Consider the following 27,479-nt stretch of genomic DNA (forward strand, 5'->3'; position numbering starts at 1 on the left):
AACACTTTTGTGTATCTCGTTAACGGGTGCACGCACTTTAACGGTGGTAGCACTCGCGCTCCATCCTCTCTGACAGCCTCACAAAGTAGGGTTCCATCCTCGTCATGGCATCTGAAGAGCTCGCACGAAAGCTGCAATCGCGGCTTTCTGCTACACAGGAGGCCGTACCGAGGCCCGAGCCCGAACAGAGCCCTGTCCGACCCAAACCGCAGGGGTCAGATGCTGCCTGTGGAGATTCATCATCCGAGCTATCCGCCAAACTGACGCGTAGGCTGGACATCAACGAGGGCAACGCTGCACCACGAGCGACCCGGGTCTTCAACCCTTACACCGAGTTCAAAGAGTTCTCCCGCAAGCAGATTAAGGATATGGAGGGAATGTTCAAGCGGTAAGACTGCCCCAATTGTTTGTTTTGTCTCTTTAAACATGGCAGTCACGGCTGTTGTTCTCAGTCGCAGAGAATGGGGGCGAACGAGCGTGCACGGCTGGATCATGAGATTAGCCAAGGTGCAGGCTGGCTGTCATCGTGTCGACTGATTTAGCGCCTCTGTGCAAACACTCTGCACGTTAAACCGGTGTCTTTGTAGTGATGTATCGTGCTCAGATGGAGGACTTCTTAAGGTCAGTGCCGCTCCCTCGGGAGACTACACACTGACGCCGAACATCTCCAAAGATGACATAAATAAACAATGCGCTTTAGGCACAAACACAGTATGCCAGAAAAATTAACGCAATGGAGCTAAAAGCCCGAATTAGACAAAATGACAGGGGATCATTTAGTGTGTGGACCCTTCGGATTTTTTGACATCTTAAAATGACACAGATGGCTCGCTGTGTGTTATCATCCTGTATAATTTAACTCCTATTAAAAAACGTATTTTACCTGTTTTTATGAATCTAGCCTGGCCTACCCCTAGCCTGGGGGTGGATTCGGTTGTTTCCCCCCGCTTTCTTTGGGTTACTTTATTAATTTGTGCCCTGATAATCATATAGGGCAGCACCTAAAATTGGTGTAACTGTCTCATTCTTCTTCAATAACAAATTATCAAAGTATATTAAATAAACTAAAGGTTCGTGCAGTATTGTCTGTAGAGTCTTGTTTATTTTATATTAAAAATGCGATTCATTCTGCTCATGCTACTTTTCTCCTTTGTTCCCCATAGATGGCAAATGACAATAATTGTCACCTATTAGTTTGTAAACTGTTGTTCTAAAGTTTAGAAGTTGGTATTTCTGCAGTGTCATTATGTTTTGAAAACAATAAAGGAGTGGATCTGTCTATAAAGCCTCACACTTACATTACAAATGACCCATGACCGACAAGGCAGTTTGCATTTAGTGGTTGTGACTATAGTCATTTAGTGGTTTATCCATATATTTTCTCCCAGTTCAGGGTCATGAGCCAACTGCTATAGGGCAAGAGGCATGAATTGTCCTAGACAGGTTGTCAGTCTGTCTTATTCTTAACACAAAGAGGCAGAACCACCAATTAATATAACCCCACTAACTACATGTACAGTCCCGATCAAAGGTTTAAGACCATTTGAAAAATTGCAAAGAAATCATATTTTGTATGGTCAGTGTTGGGGAGTAATAGAATACATGTACCGGTGTTACGTATTTAAAATACAAAATATGAGTAACTGTATTCTGTTACATTTACCGCTTAAATTGTATTTAAGCGGTAACTGTAACGGAATACAGTTACTATGTTGAAATAAACTGAATACACAGGGGTCTTTTCCTGTTTCATATGTTAGGTTATCGCCTCTTTATCCCCTCTCTAATTTTTGTAATTCCATGCATTGCTGAAAACCCAAACAAAACACGCAATAAGAGGCACTAATGTAAGCGTTCTGTTAATGTTGGTGGTATCAGTTACACAATGGACCCAGAGCCAGCACAACAGAGCTATCAGTGCACGGGCAGGAATGCATTTCTTACTTTAAAATTCCGACACCACTTCACATTTAAAGAAGAAAGGAATGGGCAAAATCTGACCGTGATAACTATACAGTACTTACTGTACAATAAACAAAGACAAGACAAAGTGGGTTGTGCAATAAGTATTGAATACCAGGTTCAAGTTATTTTCAGGATATTGTAGACAATGCATAGACAATGCAAAATGTGCAAATATAGTATAATTTAGATGTGTGTTCAGTAACTATGTGACTGAGTGTGCAAATAAGCATATTGTTCCCAGGTCCAGTTTATAGTGGATTTGTGAGTCTTTTGGTGAGTATTTTAAGGTTTTTGTTAAGGTGTATGTGTATATCAGTCCTTTGGTGGTAGTGAGTTGAGGGCTCTGACTGCTTGGGGGAAGATGCTCTTGCAGTGTCTGGTCGTTATGGTTTAAATGCTGCGAAACTGTCTGTCAGATGGAAAGAGGGAGAACATGTGAGGGGGTGGAAAGTGTCCCTTTCTATGCTGTTCGCACGTCGGATGATGTGTTTGTCGTAGAGTTGGGTGGGAGAGGGCCTCCAGTGATCCTCTCTGCTGTCCTCACTATCCGCTGCAGAGACTGCTTTTCAGTGAGGGTGCAGTTCCCGTACCAGATAGTGATGTAGCAGCAGATGGTTTCTCAATGGTTTCCTGGTAAAATGATGTGAGATCAGGGAGACTGGCCTTCTTCAGTGGCCTGTCAGTTAGGAAGTCCAAGATCCAATTGCAGAGAGTGGTGTTTATTCCTAGTAGGTCCAACTTCTTTACCAGCTTCTGGGCAATGTTGGGGAGTAACGGAATACATGTACCGGTGTTACGTATTTAAAATACAAAATATGAGTAACTGTATTCTGGTACAGTTACAGTTTAAAAGGGTAGTATTCAGAATACAGTTACTTTGTTGAAATAAATGGATTACACGGCGGTCTTTCCTGTTTCATATGTTAGGCTGTCCCCTCTCTATTTTTGGTAATTCACCGCCGATGGAAACCCAAACAAAACACGCATTAAGAGGCTCTAATGCCTGTGTCTCAATCTCGCGACCCACGTCACCTCTACTGCGGCCCACATAAATGACGTGAAGAAATATTTTTAAAATAAAATAAATAAATATTTTTATTAATTTGAAAAATTATTTAATATGAAGGCAATAGGCAGAGTGTTACAGGCATAGCCCTAAAAAATGTAGCCTCGTGGGCAGTGTAGTCCCTGCTGCAGAGAGAATGGACTGCCATACCTGTTATGTGTCTGTGAGCGCGAGGGAGGGAGAAAAAGGAGAGTCGAAATGAGTACAAGTTGTCACTGACCAGAAACAGGAGAGGGAAGCATGTAAATATAATAACAGCCACTGCAGCCAAAAAGAGTGCCTGATGAGCCCAGTTGCAAGTAAGCTATTAAGACTCGACTGTACACTGTGTTTGTGTTTTCCTCTGAAACAATAAGTTCCATTGGAGCAGCCTTTCAATGCCGCTCTCTGTCTCTCGCTAGCAAAGTTGAGCCAGACAACAAAGTAAAGCTACTTTTCAGCTATGAGCCGACATGGAACCCGACATATTAGCCAGAGGTCTTTACTAAGGTTTGGAGCTGCGGACCTGTTTTATATACGTGTGGAATAGTTTTCTGTACGAGATCACTGCAAAAAGTGCAGCCTTACCTAATGTCCACCCTACTGTTACTCATTTATATTAAGATTTAATCTAGCTGGTATTGGTATGGCGAGTATCCTTCAGTAATAGTAATAAATCACAAAGCAATAGTACATTCATGTAGTTGTAAAAAGCTTGATAATATATTAAGTAATCCAAAGTATTCAGAATACATTACGTAACAGAATACGTTACAAAATACATTTTGCGGCATGTATTCTGTAATCTGTAGTGGAATACATTTTAAAAGTAACCTTCCCAACACTGCTTCTGGGGAATGACTGTGTTGAATGTTGAGCTGAAGTCAATAAACAGCATTCTGACATAACTGTCCTTTTTGTCGAGATGGGAGAGAGAAAGGTGAAGAGCAGACGAGATGGCATCATATATGGAGCGGTTTGGGCAGTAAGCAAACTGTAGCGGGTACAGATTCGGTGGAAGCTGAATTTTCATGTGCCTCAATACCAGCCTCTCAAAGCACTTTGTGATGATAGGCGTAAGTGCCATCGGCCGGTAGTCATTGAGGCAGGACACAGTGGACTTCTTTGGCACTGGGATGATTTGCATGGTTTTAAGGCATGCAGGTACCACAGCTGAGTCCAGTGATGTATTTAGGATGTCCATGAAGATGCCTGCAAGCTGGTCAGCACACTCCCGAAACACCCGACCAGATATGTTTTCTCTAATGGGGAAAAAATTTAACATTGATAAACCTGGTGGTTTCCAACATTACTGGCATGACAAGCAGATCCCACCTGAGATGTTTTCTGCACGCCACAGTGGAGCGGTGTATGGCTGTTATTCATGTGATTTTTCTTCCTCCATACAAGTGTAAGGGATACTCCAAGTTTTGAACTGCCAGCATCATTGCTATGGTGAGAGCAAGAACCTACAGTATCTCACAAAAGTGAGTACACCCCTCACATTTTTGTAAATATTTTACTATATCTTTTCATGGGACAACATTGAATATATGACACTTTGATACAATGTAAAGTAGTCAGTGTACAGCTTGTATAACAGTGTAAATTTGATATCACCTTAAAATAACTCAACATACAGCTATTAATGTCTAAATCACTGGCAACAAAAGTGAGTACACCCCTAAATGAAAATGTCCAAACTGTATCAAAGTATCAATATTTTGTGTGTTCACCAATATTTTCTAACACTGCCTTAACTCTGTTGGGCATGGAGTTCACTAGAGCTTCACAGGTTGCCACTGGAATCCTCTTTCACTCCTCCATGTTGACATGATGGAGCTAGTGGATGGTTAGAGACCTTGCACTCCTCTACCTTCCATTTGAGGATACCGCACAGATGCTCAGTAGGGTTTAAGTATGGAGACATGCTTGGCCAGTCAAGTACCTTTACCCGAAGTTTATTTAGTAAGGAACTGGTCTTTTTGAAGGTGTGTTTGGGGTTGTTATCATATTGGAATACTGCCCTGTGGCTCAGTTTCTGAGGGGAGGGGATCATGCTCTGCTTCAGTATGTCACAGTACATGTTGGCATTCATGGTTCCCTCAATTAACTGTAGGTCCCAAGTGCCGGCAGCACTCATGCAGCCCCAAACAATGACATCCCACCACTATGCTTGACTGTAGGCAAGACACACTTGTCTTTGTACTCCTCACCTGGTTGCCGCCACACATCCTTGACACCATCTGAACCAAATACGTTTGTCTTGGTCTCATCAGAACACAGGTAATCCATGTCCTTAGTCTGCTTGTCTCAAGCAAACTGTTCGCGGGCTTTAGTGCATTAGCTTTAGAAGAGGCTACCTTCTGGGACGACAGCGCTTTGATGCAGTGTGCAGCATATGGTCTGAGCACTGACAGGCTGACCCTCCATGCCTTCAACCTCTGCAGCAATGCTGGCAGCACTCATACATCTATTTTCAAAAGACTACCTCTGGATATGACATTGAGCACGTGCACTCAACTTCTTTGGTTAACCATGGCGAGTTCTTGGCCACTGTGCTGCAGCTCAGTTTCAGGGGGTTGGCAATATTCTTATAGCCTAGGCCAGTGGTTCTCAAACTTTGGTACGCGTATCACTCGTTGTACTTGGGCTACCTGTAGTGGTATGCGGGAAATCTTAATTTGTTTTATTTAAAATTAAATAACATACAAAAAGGTATGCAAAGACGACACGAGAATTCCCGAGGCTCTTCTGGGAGCCGGAGTCGACCAGAAAACATCTCCCGAGTGTGAGTCGGGCAGCCTTTCCTTATTCCTTTGTTTCCCTGGGCATTAAAACTGCAAGGTGGCAGACAGCGCTGTGCTGCAGCACCAAAACGCTGGTAAAAATACAGTCCTTTTCCGTGGTGCCGCCATGCCTCGATCCCAGCCACCATCGATGAGTCGGGGGGCCCCCAGGAGAATCAGTGGGGGCACGGAGATGCCGTCGGTGAGTTGGGGACTATCGCCTGGATGCCAAAGCTCCTATTAGCCTGGAGAATGTGATCCCCTTCTTCTGCGAGTGAGCGGTAATCCGTGGCCAGCAGCGGGGAGTTGGCACTGGAGCTGGCAACTGTCAGAGGAAGAGATGAGTGAAGAGGAATCCGCCGTCATCCGTTTCTAGCAAGGACAGAATGCTCTCCATGAGCTCGAGAGAAGTGCCATCACCCAGGCCAGAGAGAGAGAGGAGTTTCTCAGCCCTCTGCATCGGAGAGGAAGTAGCACTGCAGTAGCAGTGCCTTGAAAGTGGTGTAATTTCCTTGGTTGGGGGGATCCGGGAGGAGGGTCATCACACGGCGGCTGGACAGTGGATCCAGCGAAGCCACCACCCCTCAAATAATTTGGGGTCCTTAGGGGCTAAGTAAAGCGCTATACAAATACAGGCCATTTACCATTTATTTTACCAAATTATTATGCAAATAGGATTTTAGTGTTATAAACTTTATATAAACTTTACATTTTTTGTTTTCAGTTAAACTCATATTGTGTATACACACAGGGCTCCTTGAATCACTGATATCAATCTCAGACACCTGCCATAATTAGTTTGTCATGTGAGCCCAATTAAAGGAAAAAATCACATTATTAAGCTGTTAAGATGTTTCACGTTATTAAGCATGCCACAGGTTTAAAAAAATATGGGAATAGAAAAAGAACCTGTCTATTCCAGAAAAGTGTCAAATAGTGCAATGCCTTGGAGAAGGTATGAAAACATGAGATATTTCACAAAAATGTAAGCATGATCATCTTACTGTGAAGAAATTTGTGGCTGATTCAGAGCACAGATGAGTTTGCATAGATAAAGGCATAATGAGGAAGGTTTTTGCCAGACAAATTCATCAGATTAAGAGAGCAGCTGTTAAAATGTCATTACAAAGCAGCAAACAGATATTTAAAGCTGCTAGTGCCTTTTGGAGTCCCATGAACCTCAAGGTGTAGGATCCTCCAGAGGCTTGCAATTGTGCAACCAATGCTCACAAGCAGAAACGGTTGCAGTGTCCCAAAAATACATGAAGATTAATTTTCAATTTTCAACAACCGCTTGTATAAGCTAGCAGCTTATGCAGCTGATGTTAAGGTAAAGTGTCCTAAAAGTCACACTTTTTCTCTGACAAACAGTTTAATTACATTGTCATACTGTGTGAGTCTATCAATGTTCAATGCACTTCAGTTCCATTAATGCTGGCCAACAGCAGCAAAAATAGCAGCACTTACAGACAGAAAAATTCAAGATATCCTCAGCAACCAACCGTCACTATCACTTTCATCAGACAGAAGTAATCTTCACTGATTCATCGATTCTTAGTTTTACAGCCTCTTCCAGAGTTAAAAAACAAAAACCCTGGATACCTGGCATATTGATAGCTAAAGTAAACAGGCTACACTCACTACAGATGAACAGCAGCCAGAGTTTTTGAGGTGACTCAAAAAACCTAAAATAATGCAAAAATATTTAACTGGCACATATTAGTTTTATCTGGATTTATTGCTAAGCATTGATATTAATTCAAATAATTTAATATTACTGGTCTCTCATGACTAAAACACATTTGTCCCATAGCAGCCACTGCAGCTTGGTTCATACACTTGAATTAGGAAGGGTAAGATAACAGAACTCAGTTAACTGTAATCTACTGATGTAACAGATGTAACAGGGAGATTTTACACACTGTCATTCAAGAAAAGTGATAACATTAGAAACCTGAAATTTTATATAATTCATATTAAGTTTGTCTCATACATTTTACAGATGCAGATTTTTCTACAGATTTACACAGATGCCAATGTAAGGATACACTTTTGAGAAAGTGTAAGGACATTGCTCCTTTTTATCCTTCAAGCTTGCACTTTAGCTTGCAGCACCAGTGGTAGAATGGATACGGCATTTTTAGAATAATTAACTGTTGATATTGTCTTGGATCAGATGGCCTCAATCCCAAACAGAGCTACTGCTGATGATGCACTGTATGAGCAGAGCAGCATCTGGAGAAGCTCTTGGTGCTAGGCAGCATGGTGATGCAGATGTTAGAAATGCCATCCTGGTTTGAACTAAAGCTGAGGCTCCTGTACCTGCATGGGTTTGCTTCAGGTACACCGGCTACCTCTCAAACTCTGAAGACATGCACTTGTGACTCTAAACTGGCTGTGGTACAAATGTGACTTGTGGTCAATAAGGCTGGAAAATTGCTATTTAGAGGTAAGTATATTATAGGTAGGCCCCAAAAAGTTGATTTTGTTCATCTGGATGTAGCGTAGAATCAACGGAATCAACTTTTTGGGATTTCCTTACCTGGAGGATTGAGCATAGATGAAGAAATTATAGGCAGGTGTTTTTCAAGTACCATTACAGTAGCTTGTTAAATGTTTATTTTTAAACAATTTTTAAGCTGTATTCTTTACAATGAGAATGAGACTGCTGTCACATAACAAAGTAAACACTGGATTAAAGAGATCAAACAATATATTCACAGCTTTATAAAATCTGTGGTTGGTGCATCCCTAACATACTGCTGCTTTTATTCACCAGTGCTGTTACTAGTTGACTGACTTTGAGGATTTTCTTTTTAATTTTCCTTTTCAAAAATTGTTAAACGTTAGGTGCAGATATGTTTTAAGCTGATTGCATTGAACATTTTTACATATGGAAACATAATGACTGTGTGAATTAAATGTGGTGCCTTCATACTCCCAGCTGACTGAATCTGACATTGTGTGGGTTTCATGGCTTGTAGGTATGACACTGGGAAAGATGGCTTCATCGACCTGATGGAGCTAAAGCTGATGATGGAGAAGCTGGGAGCTCCACAGACTCACCTGGGCCTGAAAAATATGATCAAAGAAGTGGATGAAGACTTTGATGGCAAACTAAGCTTCAGGGAGGTGAGGAAGTAGTGCAAACACTTTGGGAATTGCTCCAAACAGCCACATTTCAGATAGAAAAGTTGACCCATCACAAAGAGATGTAGCAACTAGTCTTGGTTGTTGTGTCCTTGGGCAAGACACTTCACCCGTTGCCTACTGGTGGTGGTCAGAGGGCCCGGTGGCGCCAGTGTCCGGCAGCCTCGCCTCTGTCAGTGCGCCCCAGGGTGGCTGTGGCTACAATGTAGCTTGTCATCACCAGTGTGTGAATGGGTGGATGACTGGATATGTAAAGCGCTTTGGGGTCCTTAGGGACTAGTAAAGCGCTATATAAATACAGGCCATTTACCATTTAACTAGGAATTTCTTTTTTTTCTACTAATTTCTTAGTAGAATAAACAAGGGGGGGGAAAAGTTTAAAAGTAGTTTAAAACTAAGAAACACTCAGATTTTAATGGACAATGCCAAAAACTAATAGCAAAGGCATTTAAAATCGTTAATCAAATTCTTCTTAAGTGTGTGATACCTCGTATCGTGCATTATGAACATTGCACCTTATACTCAATTCAATTTTATTTATATAGCGCCAAATCACAACAACAGTCTCCTCAAGGCGCTTCATATTGTAAGGTAGACCCTACAATAATACATACAGAGGAAACCAAACAATCAAATGACCCCCTATGAGCAAGCACTTTGGCCACAGTGGGAAGGAAAAACTCCCTTTTAACAGGAAGAAACCTCCGGCAGAACCAGGCTCAGGGAGGGGCGGACCATCTGCTGCGACCGGTAGGGGTGAGAGAAGGAAGACAGGATAGAAGACATGCTGTGGAAGAGAAACAGAGATTAATAACAAGTTTCATTCAATGCAGAGGTCTATTAACACATAGTGAGTGAGAAAGGAGACTGGAAAGGAAAAACTCAATGCATCATGGGGAGTCCCCCAGCAGCCTACGCCTATTGCAGCATAACTAAGGGAGGATTCAAGGTCACCTGGTCCAGCCCTTTTTGCTTTAGCAAAAAGGAAAGATTTAAGCTTAATCTTAAAAGTAGAGATAGTGTCTGTCTCCCGAATCCAAACTGGAAGCTGGTTCCACAGAAGAGGGGCCTGAAAACTGAAGGCTCTGCCTCCCATTCTACTTTTAAATACTCTAGGAACAACAAGTAAGCCTGCAGTGTGAGAGCGAAGTGCTCTAATAGGGTGATATGGTACTACAAGGTCATTAAGATAAGATGGGGCCTGATTATTTAAGACCTTGTATGTGAGGAGCAGGATTTTGAATTCAATTCTGGATTTAATAGGAAGCCAATGAAGGGAAGCCAGTAGAGGAGAAATATGCTCTCTCTTTCTAGTCCCTGTCAGCACTCTTGCTGCAGCATTTTGGATTAACTGAAGGCTTTTCAGTGAGTTTTTTGGACATCCTGATAATAATGAATTACAGTAGTCCAGCCTAGAAGTACTAAATGCATTACCTAGTTCGTCAGCGTCATTCTGAGATAGGATATTTCTACTTATAGAGATGTTGCGCAAATGGAAGAAAGCAGTCCTACATATTTGTTTAATATGTCCATTGAAGGACATGTCCTGGTCAAAAATGAGTCCAAGGTTCCTCACAGCGTTACTGGAGGCCAAGGTAATGCCATCCAGAGTAAGAATCTGGTTAGAGACCATATTTCGAAGATTTTCAGGGCCGAGTACAATAATCTCAGTTTTATTTGAATTAAGAAGCAAAAAGTTAGCGGCCATCCAGGTCTTTATGTTTTTAAGACATTCCTGCAATTTAACTAATTGGTGTGTGTTATCTTACTTCATGGACAGATAGAGCTGGGTGTCATCAGCATAGCAGTGAAAATGTATACTATGTCTTCTGATGATACTGCCTAAGGGAAGCTTGTATAATGTAAACAGAATTGGTCCTAGCACTGAACCCTGTGGAACACCATAATTAACCTCAGTGTGTGAAGAGGACTCTCCATTTACATGTACAAATTGGGGTCTATTATGTAGATATTATACAAACCACTGCAGCACAGTACCTGTAATACCTACAGCATGTTCTAATCGCTCTAATAGAATATTATGGTCAACAGTATTTAACGCTGCACTGAGGTCAAGCACAGAGATGAGTCCACTGTCAGAGGCCATAAGAAGATCATTTGTAACCTTCACTAAAGCTGTTTCTGTGCTGTGATGAGCTCTGAAACCTGACTGAAACTCTTCAAATAAACCATTCCTCTGCAGATGATCTGTTAGCTGTTTGACAACTACTCTTTCAAGAATTTTTGATATGAAAGGAAGGCTAGAGACGGGCCTATAATTAGCTAAGACAGTTGGGTCTAGGGATGGCTTTTTAAGTAAGGGTTTAACTACTGCCGGCCTGAAGGCCTGTGGTACATAGCTGATTATTAGAGATTGAAGCATTAATTAATGGCAGGACTTCTTTGAGCAGTTTTGTAGGAATGGGGTCTATAAGACACGTTGATGGTTTGGTGGAAGTAATTATTGAAGTTAACTCAGAAAGATCGATTGGAGAAAAAGAGTCTAAATATCAATGGTACTAAAGGTAGCTGTAGATACATCTGTGAGATGATTATGGGTAATTTTTTTCTCTAATGATTAAAATTTTAACAACAACAATGAAGAAAAACACTTAAACTGATTTTTAATTTATGAAAACATGTTATTACAAAAGATGTTCACATATTACCGTATTTTCACGACCATAAGGCGCACTTAAAAGTCTTAGATTTTCTTCAAAAAGTACGGCGCGCCCTATAGCGCAGTGCGCCCTGTGTGTTGTAAGGAGGACGTAGTAGAGAACACCATGAGAACGCTAAAGGGTGAAGTGTGGGCGCAACCCTGAAAATGGCAAAGAGACACGCTTACGAAGCACAGTTTAAACTGAAGGCCATCAGCTACGCGGAGGAACATGAAAATCGAGCAGCGGCGAGAGAATTTAAGATTAACGAATCGATGGTTCGCAAATGGAGGAAGCTAGAAAACAAGCTCCGGCAGGTCAAGAAAACGCAGCTGAGTTTCCGCGGACATAAGGCGAGGTGGCCCGAGTTGGAGGAAAGACTCGAGCGGTGGATCATCGAGCAAAGAACGAGCGGGAGAAGCGTTTCGACGGTCACCATTCGGCTAAAAGCAGTTTCACTTTCACTTTTTATGAAACGGTGCCATTTTTCCATCCGGACCAGGACTACGGTAGCGCAGCAACTTCCAGCGGATTATAAGGAAAAGCTGGCCATCTTCCGCTCCTACTGCAGTAAACACATCGGCGACAAACACATCCAGCCCAGCCACATCACAAACATGGACGAGGTCCCGCTCACTTTTGACATCCCGGTGAGTCACACTGTGGAGAAGAAGGGGACCAGCACGGTAGCGATACGCACAACGGGGCACGAAAAATCTTCTTTTACTGTTGTGCTTGGCTGCCATGCTAATGGACAGAAACTGCCGCCTATGGTGATTTTTAAGCGAAAGACTTTGCCTAAAGAGAAGTTTCCAGCAGGAATCATCATTAAGGCAAATGAAAAGGGCTGGATGGATGAGGAAATGATGAAAGAGTGGCTGAGGGAGGTGTATGTAAGGAGACCAGGTGTTTTTTTTTTTTCCACGCATCACCATCGCTGTTGATCTGTGACTCTATGCGTGCCCATCTCACAGCCGATGTGAAAAAACTAGTGAAACAAATGAACTGTGAGCTTGCTGTCATTCAGGAGGCCTGACAAAGGAACTCCAACCGCTGGACATCGGTGTGAACCGCCCGTTCAAAGTAAGGCTGCGAGCGGCCTGGGAGCGATGGATGACCGATGGAGACCACAGTTTCACCAAGAGTGGAAGGCAGCGCCGGCCGAGTTACGCCACAATTTGCCAATGGATTGTAGATGCTTGGGCTAACATGTCTGCTGGCACTGTTGTTCGAGCTTTCGCAAAAGCCGGCATCATTTCCGAGGAGCCACACGGCACCGAAAGTGACTCTGACAGTGAAGAAAGTGAACCTGGCATGTTTGATGGAGATTTAGCGCAGCTGTTCAATTCAGACACAGAGGATGAGGACTTCCATGGGTTTGATGATAAAAATGTGAGTACCAAACTTTGTTTTGCTCCCGCTTTATTTTTAAATACGCATACGGTACTTGTATGCGCCCTATAATCCAGTGCGCCTTATGTGTGTGTTAAATACAGTAATGGCACACATAACTGAGACCGTGCCTTTTAATACAGTGCGTCTTATGGTCGTGAAAATACGGTACTGAAATATGACAAATGAGCATCTAAATAAATAAAGCACAACTGAAAGGTGTGGCACATTGTGCTGTGCATTACTAAAATTGCACTTATCTATAAAACTAAGCAGTTTCCAGGCCATCTGGTAGATGTAATCTTACCTGCATGTTCTGGGTCTACCCCAGGTTCTCCTACCAGTAGGACATGCCCTGCCGGAACACCTTACCCAGGAAGCGACAGCCTCACTGGCGCCATATCTAGATTAAACGACTGGTTTGTCTGGAAATGACTAGTGACACCAGTACGATTAGCTGTATAGTCGATTGTGTGGGTAATTCTTCAAAAAAAATCAAAAAACAATCATTTTTAGGCATGTAAATAAAGTTAAATTATTTTTGCTGTTCAATACCTCAGAAAGTTCAACTTATGACTTCCGGTGTCATGGTGGCGAGAGTAGCAGTATAAACAGGAGCTCCTGCATCGATAGCTAAAATAATCCGCAATTCAAGAATATAAAAGCGACTTTCCCCTCAAGAATAATGAGCGGAGATAAAAATAAGAAGGGACAAGCCCCAGGCCGAAGCTTAGAAATGCGACTTGAGAGTAAGACAAATGAAACATGCTCCAAGCAAGAGGGCGAGAAGATGGCGGCGGAGGCCACAACATCAGTGCTAGGCCCCTTCAGACAGGTGGTGAGTGAAGTAGTGGCGGAGGGCATGCAAGACCTTAAGGCAGAGATGAAGAAGGAGCTATCGCTCGTGAGAACAAGTTTGAAAGAGGACATGAAAACCCAAATGAGCGAGTTAACACACAAGATAAATCAACAGGTTACCGCCGCCACAAGCAGGATCGAGGAGGTGGGGAAACGTCTGGAAGAAATGGAAAGAAACATGGTAGGGAAGGAGAAATGGGACATTGGAGTGAGGGATGCCATTGTTCAGCTGCTGGATAACCAGCTCCAAGAGAAGGCTACGGATTTGGAGGGGCGCTTGCGCTGTAATAACATACGGATATATGGCATCCCTGAGAACATAGAAGGCACCTCCATGCTAAGGTATGTGGAAAGCATGATGATATCGGAGTTGGGGGAGGCGTGGACTTGGGCAGCGAGAAGAACCTAGGGATAGAGAGAGCTCACCGGGCGCTGGGAGTGCAGCCGCCGCCGGGGGCGCCCCCTCGATCAACGGTGGTGCGCTTCTTAAAGTTCAATATTAAAGAACAAATCCTACGCGCTGCATGGAAGAAGCATGTATATATAAAGGAGAAACGGATTTTCTTTGATCACGACTATGCCAAAAACATACAAATGAAGAGAAAAGAGTATGGCCCGGTTAAAAAAGTACTTAAAGAAAACGCCATCCGGTTCCAGACCCCGCTTGCTAAAATGCGGGTTCATTTTGACTCGGGAATGGTCTTATACAATATCTAAGAAGACGCGGATACACAGTGGCCACAAGAAAGCCCAAAGGCATTACAGCGGAGATGATCAGTAGTATGCTACCGACGAGTGTGGTTGGGCCGCGACGCGCCGGGAATACAGCTGATCTACGCAGGAGCGCACGGGAAAAGCTGAAGGTTTTCCAGTGCACGGAGAACGTCGGTACGGAGGAGTAACACCTGTGCCCCACCGGCCCCGTTTCGCTGTTAAGACGAACATAAGACCAACGGAACAACAGGTGCACCGGGCTGCTGATCATTACAGGGGGGTATATGGCTGGATGGCCTCCTCCCCTGGCCATGATGGAATATGGCACGTCGATCCCCCTTTGATCATGGAGTGGTGAGGGTCCGATGCAGGTGACTCACATGTTTTTTGTTTTTGTTTTTTGGTTTCCCTTTTTCTTTTAAAATAGGAAACGAGAGGGGCCCCACACTGTGGCATTTCCCCCAGACTGAGAGGAGAGAAAAAACCTCTCTTATGGAAGACCTGGTTTATTTGGTTAAGACAAGTTCTGTCTTTGTTCATGTGTGTTTATTATGTGTTCTGAGGGCTGGGAGTATTGTTATGTTGGTGCAGGAAAATAAGTTGGAAATACATAGAACATATGCGGTATTATAAGGTATTGTCTTTGAATGTAAATGGTATAAAGAATCCCATTAAGATTGCGTTTCTACAAGAAATGCATCTACAGTATCAAAGGAAGAATATGAGAAGTGGAAGAGAATGGGATTCAAAATTTTTTTATTATGCCTCACATAGATCTGGCAAAAAAAGAGGAGTGGCCATTCTGATACCGAACAAGGTTGGTTTTGAGTTTACTGGAGAACATAAAGATAAAGAGGGAAGATTTGTGTTGGTGAAAGGGAAAATGGAACAGGAAGACGTCACGCTGTGTAATATATATGCACCCCCTGGTAGTAGTAGTACAGGGTTCTTTAAAGAGATATTCAGTCTTATTGCCGCAGAAAGTGTTGGTACATGTATATGTGCAGGAGATTTCAATTTACTTCTCCATCCAAAATGGGATAAAACTAGCCGAGACCGGAGGGGAACTAAAATAAAGAAACAAGTAAAAACAATGTTATCTGAGTTGGGGCTTATAGATATATGGAGATATTTACACAAAAATGAACGCAAATTTACATTTTATTCAGCGAGACATGATATGTACTCGAGGATTGATTACTTCTTTACTTTTAGTAAAGATCTCCACAGAGTGAAGGATTGTATAATAGGACAGAGAGATTTATCTGATCATTCGGGACTAACTATGAAGATTGGGTTTAAAGCTAGCCCCAAAAACACCTTATGGAGGCTTAACACAGGTCTGTTAAATAATGACTCATTTAAAAGAGAAATGGGACAGGAGTTAAAAACATATTTAGAACTCAATGACAATGGAGCAGTTAATCCTACAATTTTATGGGATGCGGCTAAGGCTTAGGGGTAAAATTATTGCAAAATGTGCAGACCCTAAAGAAGGTGAGGAGCAAAAAAGCTGTCAGATTTGTAGGAAAATATGGAAAAATTGGAACAACTGCACACCGTTACAAGGTGCCCCCAGGTATTGGAGCAGATGAGGCCGGTTAAACAGGAGATACACAAAATTTTAAGTGAGGAAATTGAAAAAAAATTAAAATATAATAGACAACGGTGGTATGAGGCAGGACCCAAAGCTGCTAGGCTATTATCATGGAGTCTCAGGAGGCAACAACAGGAGAACACTATTCATAAAGTTCGAAATTTAAAAACAAATAAGATAACTAATAAACTCGAAGAAATTCAGAGAGCATTTGAAGAATATTACGCTGAGGTATACACACAACCGGATAAAGCAGATGAGCATAAGATTCAGAATTTCTTATCCAGCCTAGATCTACCATTTATAGGTAAGCAGCAGAATGAAAAACTCGTCAAAAATATCAGCAGAAGAGATTAACATTGGGATCTCAAAACTCAAGGCTTTTAAAGCCCCAGGATGTGATGGATTTCCACCAGAGTGGTATAGGCAGATGAGGGAACCCTTAATCCCGCTACTAAAGGCCTCTTTTAATTACACTCTGAGTGGGGGGGGCGCTCCCACCATCGTGGCGGGAGGCGTATATCTCTGTCATACCAAAAGCAGGGAAGGATAAAACTGACCCCAGAGGTTATAGACCTATTAGCGTGTTAAATATAGACTATAAACTATTTGCCGCAATTTTGGCTAGGAGGTTGAGTACATTGATGCCCACACTGATAGAGGAGGATCAAACAGGCTTCATTGGTAACAGACAAACACACGATAATATCAGAAGGGCCATTCATATTATTGACCAGATACTTAAAGGGAAAACTGGAACAGTTCTCATTGGGCTTCATGTGGAAAAGGCATACGATACGGTCGGGTGGGAATTTCTGTTTCATGTGTTGAAGAGATTTGGGCTATGTGACAGGTTTATCCAATGTATAAGAATGATTTATATGTCTCCAACAGCGAGGATCAAAGTTAATGGAAGCCTCTCAAATCGGATAACACTACAACGTGGCTGTAGGCAGGGCTGCCCGTTGAGCCCACTGCTCTTTAACCTTTTCATTGAGCCAACGGCTCAATGCATCAGAGAAGAGACTTGATTGGCGGGGGTTACAACGGGGAATGTGGAAAATAAAATTTGCTTGTATGCAGACGACGTGCTGGTAGCGCTAGGGTGGACAAGAAGATATATGAAGATCTGGAGAGGTGGGGTCTGCTCCACCTCCATCTGGGCAGCAGAGTTAATAAAGATAAATATCCTCCCAAAGCTGCTATATTTGTTTGCAGCGCTTCCAGTGGAGGTTCCAGCAAAACAATTTAGGGAGTGGGATATGCATTGCTCAAGATTCATATGGGGAAATAAAAGGCCAAGAGTGAAATATGCAACAATGCAGCTGCCTGGTGAGCGGGGGGGCATGGCTCTACCGTGCTTTAAGGATTACTATCTGGCAGCCCAGATCAGACCTCTAGTGTGCTGGTGTAACTCTAAGTTTGAGGCAAAATGGAAGGACATTGAGCTTTCTTTGTTGGATTTCCCAATACAGTCTGTTCTGGGGTCTCTTGAGAGTTTACCACAGGCATATCAGATGCAAATTTTAAATTTAAAATTAAATTTTTTGGTCTTAATAGGGAAATAGGGTTGCTGGGATGGCCAGCGTATCTCCCACGCTTCCTTCCAGCATTGTTAGACCATAAATTCAGGGAGTGGTCCAGGCATGGAATCACTGCGATCTGTAAGATAGTGAAGCATGGGGAGCTGATCAATTTTGAGGACGTGTCAGATTTACGAGATCGGCAGGGAAGATTTTTATCGTTACCTACAGGTTCAGAGCTTCTTCCAGAAGGAAATTAGAATGCTTGACGCAGATGCTAGTGGGGTGATCCAAATATTTATGGATGCTTATGGTGAGAACATTATAAGGGGTACTATAGGCAAAATGTACAGAAGTTTTACTGCTATGAAAAAGACCTCAACAAGATATGTCAGTCATCGATGGGAAAAAGAAGCAGGTATAACTATCTCAGAGGAAGGTTGGTTGCGGATGTGGAAGAATGTGTTATCTACCACAAATTCTTTAACATGACGAGATTTTTGGATGGAAGAATTTAATTAGATTCATGCTGGAGGGAGTGCGGGGAGGTCGCTGCAGGTTGCTTCCATGTCTTCTGGTCATGTCCTAAACTGAAGACCTTTTGTGAGGAGATTAAACAAATGGTGATGGATGTGCTGGAAGTACCACTGGACTTCTCCTTTAGTACCATGTACCTTGGGAATATCCCTGAGGATATAAATAACAGAGACTCATACTTACTGAAAATAATTATGGTTGCATGCAAAAAGGCAATTACTAAGTGTTGGTTACAGACAAGCCCCCCCACACGGAAGCTGGTCATAGACATTATTAACACAATTCATCATATGGAACTGATTACCCTCTCACTGCGGCTACAGAAGGAGAAAGGAGAGAGACTTTGGGAAAGATGGGATCGTTATACGTCAAGAGACTAGAAACTGATACCTCTGTGATGCAGAGGGACAGCTGCAAATTTGTTTGAATGAAACATGCACCTGTGTAATATGTAATATGTGTAAGTAAAACAAGGCGTTGTGTATTTTGGAATATGTGAACATATGTGAATGTGTTGGTTTCCCTTGCCCTCTTTAGTTCTGTATGTAAAATAAGATGAAAATCAATAAAGAGAAAGTGTTAAAAAAAATAAAAAAAATAAAGTTCAACTTACGATCGTGGCTCACGAGTTGGCAGTTCGTCTTGTAATCGGAAGGTTGCCTGTTCGAGCCCCGGCTCCGACAGTCTTGGTTGTTGTGTCCTTGGGCAAGACACTTCACCCGTTGCCTACTGGTGGTGGTCAGAGGGCCCGGTGGCGCCAGTGTCCGGCAGCCTCACCTCTGTTTGTTTGTGAATGGGTGGATGACTGAATGTAGTGTGAAGCGCTTTGAGGTCCATAGGGACTAAGTAAAGCGCTATACAAACACAGGCCATTTACCATTTACATTTACAGATGGTGCCAAAATGCGCCAAAATATGCCAAATGGCAAAACACCTGATTATGAGTTTATTAAACCCACTGTAACATTTCTGTGTTTCACTTTAGAAGCACCAGTCTTTGCACAGATAATGTTGATTACTGGTGTTGTGGAGTTCAATGTCTAATGAAGCATATAAGTGGTTATAGGCAATAAAATCCAAAAATAAATTAGGCGAGGAAAAAAAATTATTCTTAAATATAAGAATCCATGTGACATTCTATTTACACAGCACCACAGCACAACAACAACAGTCGCCTAAAGGAACTTTACATTATAAGGTCAAGACCCCCCCCCATGTCAACAAGGGGATACGTCTGTTAGAACCAGGCTAAGGCAGCAGCATCCAGCTGTTACAGCTGGTCGAGGGGTAGGAGAATCAGGGGTAAGGGTGAGTTTTATATCTGCCAGGTGCCTTGTGAATGACACTGGATGACAAAGTTGATTTTACATTGACATCAAATTGCTGTCATGCCCACTGTTGTTAGTTGCAGTTTACACCTCGATTTTTGTAATATCAATATTACAAATATCAATAGAAAGGCTCAGAGATTCATAGATTATTCAGAGGGAGATGCAGTTGCAGCAATTTGAAAAGGCGACACTTGGTGGAAAAACACTTAGGCTTCTAGTTTTGACTACTGCTACAGTGGGGCAAAAAAGTATTTAGTATTTAGTCAGCCACCGATTGTGCAAGTTCCACCACCTTTTAGGTGATGACAGAGGTCAGTAATTTGCACCAGAGGTACACTTCAACTGTGAGAGACAGAATGTGAAAAAAAATATCCATGAATCCACATGGTAGGATTTGTAAAGAATTTATTCGTAAATCAGGGTGGAAAATAAGTATTTGGTCAATAACAAAAATACAACTCAATACTTTGTAACATAACCTTTGTTGGCAATAACAGAGGTCAAACGTTTACTATAGGTCTTTACCAGGTTTGCACACACAGTAGCTGGTATTTTGGCCCATTCCTCCATGCAGATCTTCTCGAGAGCAGTGATGTTTTGGGGCTGTCGCCGAGCAACACGGACTTTCAACTCCCACCACAGATTTTCTATGGGGTTGAGGTCTGGAGACTGGCTAGGCCACTCCAGGACTTTCAAATGCTTCTTACGGAGCCACTCCTTTGTTGCCCGGGCGGTGTGTTTTGGATCATTGTCATGTTGGAAGACCCAGCCTCGTCTCATCTTCAAAGTTCTCACTGATGGAAGGAGGTTTTGGCTCAAAATCTCACGATACATGGCCCCATTCATTCTGTCCTTAACACGGATCAGTCGTCCTGTCCCCTTGGCAGAAAAACAGCCCCATAGCATGATGTTTCCACCCCCATGCTTCACAGTAGGTATGGTGTTCTTGGGATGCAACTCAGTATTCTTCTTCCTCCAAACACGACGAGTTGAGTTTATACCAAAAAGTTCTACTTTGGTTTCATCTGACCACATGACATTCTCCCAATCCTCTGCTGTATCATCCATGTGCTCTCTGGCAAACTTCAGACGGGCCTGGACATGCACTGGCTTCAGCAGCGGAACACGTCTGGCACTGCGGGATTTGATTCCCTGCCGTTGTAGTGTGTTACTGATGGTGACCTTTGTTACTTTGGTCCCAGCTCTCTGCAGGTCATTCACCAGGTCCCCCCGTGTGGTTCTGGGATCTTTGCTCACCGTTCTCATGATCATTTTGACCCCATGGGATGAGATCTTGCATGGAGCCCCAGATCGAGGGAGATTATCAGTGGTCTTGTATGTCTTCCATTTTCTGATGATTGCTCCCACAGTTGATTTTTTCACACCAAGCTGCTTGCCTATTGTAGATTCACTCTTCCCAGTCTGGTGCAGGTCTACAATACTTTTCCTGGTGTCCTTCGAAAGCTCTTTGGTCTTGGCCATGGCGGAGTTTGGAGTCTGACTGTTTGAGGCTGTGGACAGGTGTCTTTTATACAGATGATGAGTTCAAACAGGTGCCATTCATACAGGTAACGAGTGGGGGACAGAAAAGCTTCTTACAGAAGACGTTACAGGTCTGTGAGAGCCAGAGATTTTCCTTGTTTGAGGTGACCAAATACTTATTTTCCACCCTAATTTACGAATAAATCCTTTACAAATCCTACCATGTGAATTCATGGATTTTTTTTTTCACATTCTGTCTCTCACAGTTGAAGTGTACCTCTGGTGCAAATTACTGACCTCTGTCATCATTTTAGGTGGGGGAACTTGCACAATCGGTGGCTGACTAAATACTTTTTTGCCCCACTGTATATTATCGCTAATGTGGCGGTGTTGTTTGAATGGCTCTACTTATTGTTTGGGGGAATACTGCATTGACCATCTGTGCCTTAAATACGAGTGTAAATAGAAGTAGTGTGATCATATTACCAGTAGCAAGTTAAGCGCAACCAATGTGGTGAAAAAAGTAGAAAAGAAAAAGTCAAGTTTTAAGCTTAAAATACTTTGTATTAGAGTAGAAGGATTTTAAATTCAATTCTGGTGAGACAAATATGGTTGTTTCCCTTTCTAGCTCCTGTCAGTACTCACACTGCTTTGGATAAACTGGCTTTTCAGGGAGCTTTTAGAATAGCTGTAATAATTACAAAAGTCTAGCCTAAAAGTAATAAATGCATGAACTTTTTCAACATCTGAGAATAGGATGTTTCTAATTTAAGAGATGCTGCCCAAAGCAGTCACACGTATTTGTTTAATATGCACATTGTAAAACACATCCTGGTCAAATACGACTCCAAGATTTCTTACAGTATTACTCAAGGTAATGCCATCCAGAGCAAGAATATGATGTTTTATAACATGTGTTATAAAATTTTTAGGGCAAAGTACCATAACAATTAATTTAAATTGGAGGTCATCCAGTATTTTGTCTTTAAGACATACTTTTTGTAGTGTTGCTGTAAATCTCAATGGACATCCTGGTGAAAACTGTAAAAAAAAAAAAAGAAAAAAATGTATACAAAATTAGGCTAAACTTGGATACTAAGCTGAATACAAAAGCAATCAGCATCTGCACTCTTAACTCTCTCTCATGAATTAACCTAACATATCCATTGTGAAGTGAATTAACTTACAGCATTGATTCCATGATGCTTTGACACAGATGAAAAGAGACTTCAGCACATGGCCAACATGGCTGTAATGCTTTTCTCAAAAGAGGACCTTTGAGCAGGAAGCAATGCCATCACATGATACTAAGACAAATAAAGTTACTTTTAACTAAAACAAAAATAAACATTCCATGTTTATCCATTTCATAATGATCAAGTTCTTCATACAAAGAAAAAAATTCTCAAATGACCAAACAAATCTCAGAACTAAACTCAGCCTGAAAATTCCTGTGAGTCACTGCCCATTGTTGCCTCTGTTTTAGGAAAGGGAGGAATTCCTGGTTCCAGTGGGACCAGAACAGATTTGTAAGAGCCTGAACACACTGGGTTTTTTTGTGAAACTCCTTTTCTGGGAAGTCTTCAGGTGAAGGTTGAAAACCTGACTTCAGTGTAAGATAAAAGTTTTGGTGAAGAAACATTGTATCAAGAATTCTTCTGGCAACAACTCACGTGCTCCCGAGATCCTGCTTGGTGAGAGGCAGGTGGTGGGTAAAAAATAAACAAATAATTTAAAAAAAAAGTGTGTGTGTGTGTGTGTGTGTGTGTGTGTACTTTAAACTGTCTACCTCTCTGCAGTTCCTGTTGATTTTCCGGAGAGCAGCAGCTGGAGAACTGCAAGAAGAAAGTGGTCTAATGGCATTAGCAAGACTTTCTGAGATCGATGTCTCCACTCAGGGTGTTATGGGGGCCAAAGACTTTTTTGAAGCCAAGGTATGTAATAACATTACACCGTGTACTTTAGCCGTACGCCTAGATTTTGACTTTGTCCTTAGCTCCTTCAATGCCTGTCATGACCTGTGTTCAGAGTAAAAACATGAAAATATTAACTTTACTGGAACTAACCTGTGAATGTCTATCTGAAGCCTGTTTCAGTGTTCGGGGGGGGGGGGGGGGCTTTAATATACTATACCCCAATATGTGTACTTTTTCTTTTTTTTTGCACAGAATGTTAATGAGTCAAATGGCATATGACTTATCTCTGTGCCCGAGTATATGTTTGATAACTGGGGATACAGCTATGTAACTACTGATGAAAAAACAAGTACATCAAGTACATTAAGTACTGTACCCAAAGCTTAAATTTGTGAAAAGCTGCAGTCAGCTGTGCATGGCTACTTGGGTTTAAGAAATTTGTTTTTGTGTTGTACCAGATGCAGGCTCTGTCTGCCGGTAGCAAGTTTGAGGCTGAAATTCGAGAGGAAAAAGAAGAACGCAAGAGACAAGAAGAGGAGAAAAAACAACGACATGCTGCCTTCAAGCAGCTGCAGTCCACCTTCTGCTCATAACCCACCACAGAAAGCAGATGATGCAGATTGCAAAGTTCAGTGTTACTGAAGTTTTAGAAACACACTCCTTACTTAGACTCAAACCCGTTTCAAATTGTGGCACTTAAATAAAAAACTGATTAATTAAATTAAAATTAAATCTTGACTAAAATAAAAAACATGTCATAACTAGGCACAGGGTGAAGTCCAGGATATGGTTAGCCTTGCACAAAACTGATACCTTGTATATTGTATGTTCGACCTCTAGACTATTTGAAATCCGTCTTTGGGGTTTTTTTTCTGTTTGTTTGTTTTGAGTTTTGTGCTATAACCTTGTTGATGAACAGTAGTTTGCAATCCCACAACTAAACAACCATAAATATGTTTCTGTTTACCTACAGAGTAAATAAAGATGTGTTGTAGACCTAGGCTAAGGACAACAACTGTACACTGAAGTTTAGCCGTATTGCTAAAAGCACACAGAAGACGGCTTCCATTTAATCATGCTTGCATGTTACAGTACTATTTCTCAACTTTGCCTTTGCTAAGACTTCGTTTCTAATGACCCTAGGAAAAAAAAAAGATGTTCTCAAGTGGAGGTCTGATGATAATCCTAATAGTGGCAGGAGACAGTTTTCTAAGTGGCGTCTCTTTAGTTATCCTCTTTCGTAAGGAACCATCTGTATAAAAGACCAATGAGCCATTGTTTGAATAATTCCTTTGTGATGATTTGTGCACAGTAATATGGTGTAAAAGCAGTAGCAAGCACCTTTACTGTGACCAAACAGTATGTTTGTGAGCAGCATCTCAAGTACATGCAAGTTACAAGGTCCCAGGAGAAATGTGCCCATCTAATTTGATTTTACAGGTTCCCTCCTGTAAAAAGAGTGACATATCACAAATTAAGATGTGAAAGGTCTGGTGTCTGTAGACTACGGGATAACAAAAAAAGTACAAGCTGTCACTTCAGTGCCCGATTACACCGAAAAGATGACCCAGAACAAGATAGAAAACATTCACTTCTTTTTTTTTTTTTTTGTAGCTCCAGAAAAGTAAAATCTTCATGTGTTATTTTCAAATGCACTGTGGTGTTTTGGTGTAAGAAACAAAATGTTAGGGAGAGTTCAGTCAATATACACTGGTAACCTCACTACTGTTTTTTTTTTTTGCCAATGAGCCATTACCTATAGGTTTTTAACTGACTTCAGAGACCGCTGAAATTCAGCTTCATTTCCAAATAGGACAAATGCTGTTTTTTATGTTGTGACTGTGAATTACAGTACTATTCAGTACGACTAAGTCTTGGGCCATCGTTCATTTCTTTAAACTTAGGTAAAATGTGTAGTATTTGAGGTGAAAAATGAATCTATTTTGGAAAAAAGATGTAAGCTGACAAAATGTGGAACAAGTGAGTACCTTTAGAGGCACTGTAACAGAAAACTTGGCAAACAACCTATTTTCTGTGGCATTTCATGCTCACATCAGGTGTCTGACCTGGTCTTGTTTTTCCCATTTCAGAAATAGGGGTAACCTCAGGACTGTTGTCTCAAAATGTGAACTGGAGATTCTCATCCATGCTTTGATCTGTACTAGTTCAAATTATTGTAATACGCTGTTTTCTTGTCTAAAGCATGTAGTAATTGCTTCTAGTCCATCTAAAATGCTGCTGGAAGGCGTTTAACTGATGTTAAATCTTCTCGAAACATCTTTACACTGGCTTCCTGTCAGGTTCAGATTTTAGTTAAAAATGTATGCCCCATCTGTAATGTCCATTTTATTTATGTAACACCAAATCAAAACAACAGTTTCTTTATATTTTAAGGTAAAAACCCTAAAATAGTAATAAAGACCTGCAGTAATTCCCTGATTCTCCAAGCTGGGTTCTTAAGCCCAGGTAGGGGTCTTCTTGCTATCTCACGTGTTAGTCTGAAAACAAAGAACAATTGGGTGTTTCAATCCTTTGCTCCAAAATACTGGAACAGCTTAATCCTCTCTTTTTACACTCTTAACCCTGTGACATTCTTTAAAACAGCTTAAAGACAGGCACTTAGCTAATGTTTTTGCATACTGTGGTGTTTTACTGGTTCATGTAAAAACCATTTTGACTTTGCACAAGCTGTACTTGAATGTCTGTCACTTACTTGTTAAGAACCAATTCAAGTTATTCCTTTAGATACAGTATTTTTATTATTAGCGGCCTGTCACAAAAATGCATAATTTACTCTGATTTAATTCCAACAGAGCGATTTTCAAATTGATGGAGTTTGATTAGAGTTAGAGAGACAGGACAAAAGACATGCTGTGGAAGAGAGCTACGTTACCTGATCCATCCCTAACTATAAGCTTTGTCAAAAAGGAAAGTTTTAAGCCTAATCTTAAAAGTAGAAAGTGTGTTTGCCTCCTGAATCCAAGCTGGGAGCTGGTTCCACAGAAGAGGTGTCTGAAAGCTGAAAGCTCTGCCTCCCATACTACTCAATTACCCATCAACCACAAGTTAATCAACAGTCTGTGTACTTAATCAGATGGGGCCTGATTATTCAAGACCTTGTATGTGAGAAGCAGGATTTTGCATTCAATTCTGGATTTAACAGGGAGGCAATGAATTAAAAGCCAATATAGGAAAACTATAAATTTTCTTTCTAGTCCCTGTCAGTACTGACAGGGATGTTATAATGTTTTTGTATTATATACTATATTTCCATGTTTGTTTGCGTGTGTTTCAGTAAATCACTGTACCTTTTTCCTACCAAAATATAAAGACCTGAGGGTGGCTCAAGACTCTCAGCACTGTATACATGTCCAATGGGAAAAGTCTCACGGCAGTACTTTGAGATCAGAGACAGGCTGTACAGGATAGTCCTGCAGTTCCTTCATTCAGCACATCTGCATAGAAAAGAGATGTATGTGTTACTTCATCATGTAGTCTTAGCTTTATCATTAGCTTTGCTATGCAGCTATGTTGGTAGCATTGGTCTAGAAAAGAGACTGATACTTGAAGAAATAGCTGAATACTTTGGGAAATACTAGGATTTTCACTTCGGTAATCTCGGGGTTGCACTTTCACTTTGCTTAGCGTAAAGACTGGAAGCATGGTTAGCAACTAGCCTAGTTCTGTCCAAACATAGATATAGCAATAGCCTTAAGGCTCCCAATTATGTTTTATGTGGGTTCAGGTCATTTCTAGTATTTGGTACCATTTGAGTCCACATATCAGAACTAAGTGTATTTTGTATAATAATGGGCCAGTAGCTATTTTTCCAAATCTTGTCTTAGCCTAAAATGCCGCATCCCCATGTCACCTTTGTTTAAGTTAAGTTACCAATATGAGTTCAAAATTTTTAAATTATTTCCAGTATAAACTGATATTATTTGTAATTTTGATCATAGGTTTGATAAACATGAGTAATAGTTACTCACTTAAGGATAAAACATCTTTCCTGTTATAGTACTAGGCAGAATAGTTATTGACATGAAATGCATATCATTGTGTGTTTTTAATTTATTCACAGGATGACATTCAAAGTTTAATCTATACAATGTTTTTAGTAATTTTTAACCTAATTTATCTAATTCTTTTTTCATAGTTTGGTATCTAAACCCCAAATATGTCATGCAGTCAGACTGTATATGGAAAAGGAGACTACAAAGAATATTAAAAATTGTGTTTAAGTGATAATAATTGCACAGTACACTGGCAGGATTTTATTTTATTTATGATTATAAATGTTTTAACAATATGCATTTAAAATGTTGAATTTGAAAAATGCAACTTCTTCAAGTTAATGTTATTATCGGATTATACATTTCATTTACAAAATGGTTATTAGTGATTATTACTATGGGTTTTGTTTTTTTTTTATCTGATAGATGTTAGAAACTTTTAAACCTTTACAGGATTAAATTTTCATTGAACAGGAAGAATTACAAATAATTGGGCCATTTCATTCA

The 27,479-nt window shown here is 41.2% G+C and overlaps 1 protein-coding gene across 1 annotated transcript; it reads left to right on the plus strand.

Annotated features, from left to right (window-relative positions):
• efhd1 (EF-hand domain family, member D1) lies at positions 1-25,860 on the plus strand. Its single transcript, XM_026192372.1, has 4 exons — positions 1-388; positions 8,784-8,931; positions 22,843-22,977; positions 23,418-25,860. Exons 1-4 carry the CDS (start codon positions 105-107, stop codon positions 23,550-23,552), a joined length of 702 nt encoding a protein of 233 aa, XP_026048157.1. The 5' UTR covers positions 1-104; the 3' UTR covers positions 23,553-25,860.
• Positions 25,861-27,479: the final 1,619 nt, after the last annotated feature.

The sequence above is a fragment of the Astatotilapia calliptera genome, chromosome 14 (genome assembly GCF_900246225.1).
Source record: "Astatotilapia calliptera chromosome 14, fAstCal1.2, whole genome shotgun sequence".
Classification (NCBI taxonomy): domain Eukaryota; kingdom Metazoa; phylum Chordata; class Actinopteri; order Cichliformes; family Cichlidae; genus Astatotilapia; species Astatotilapia calliptera.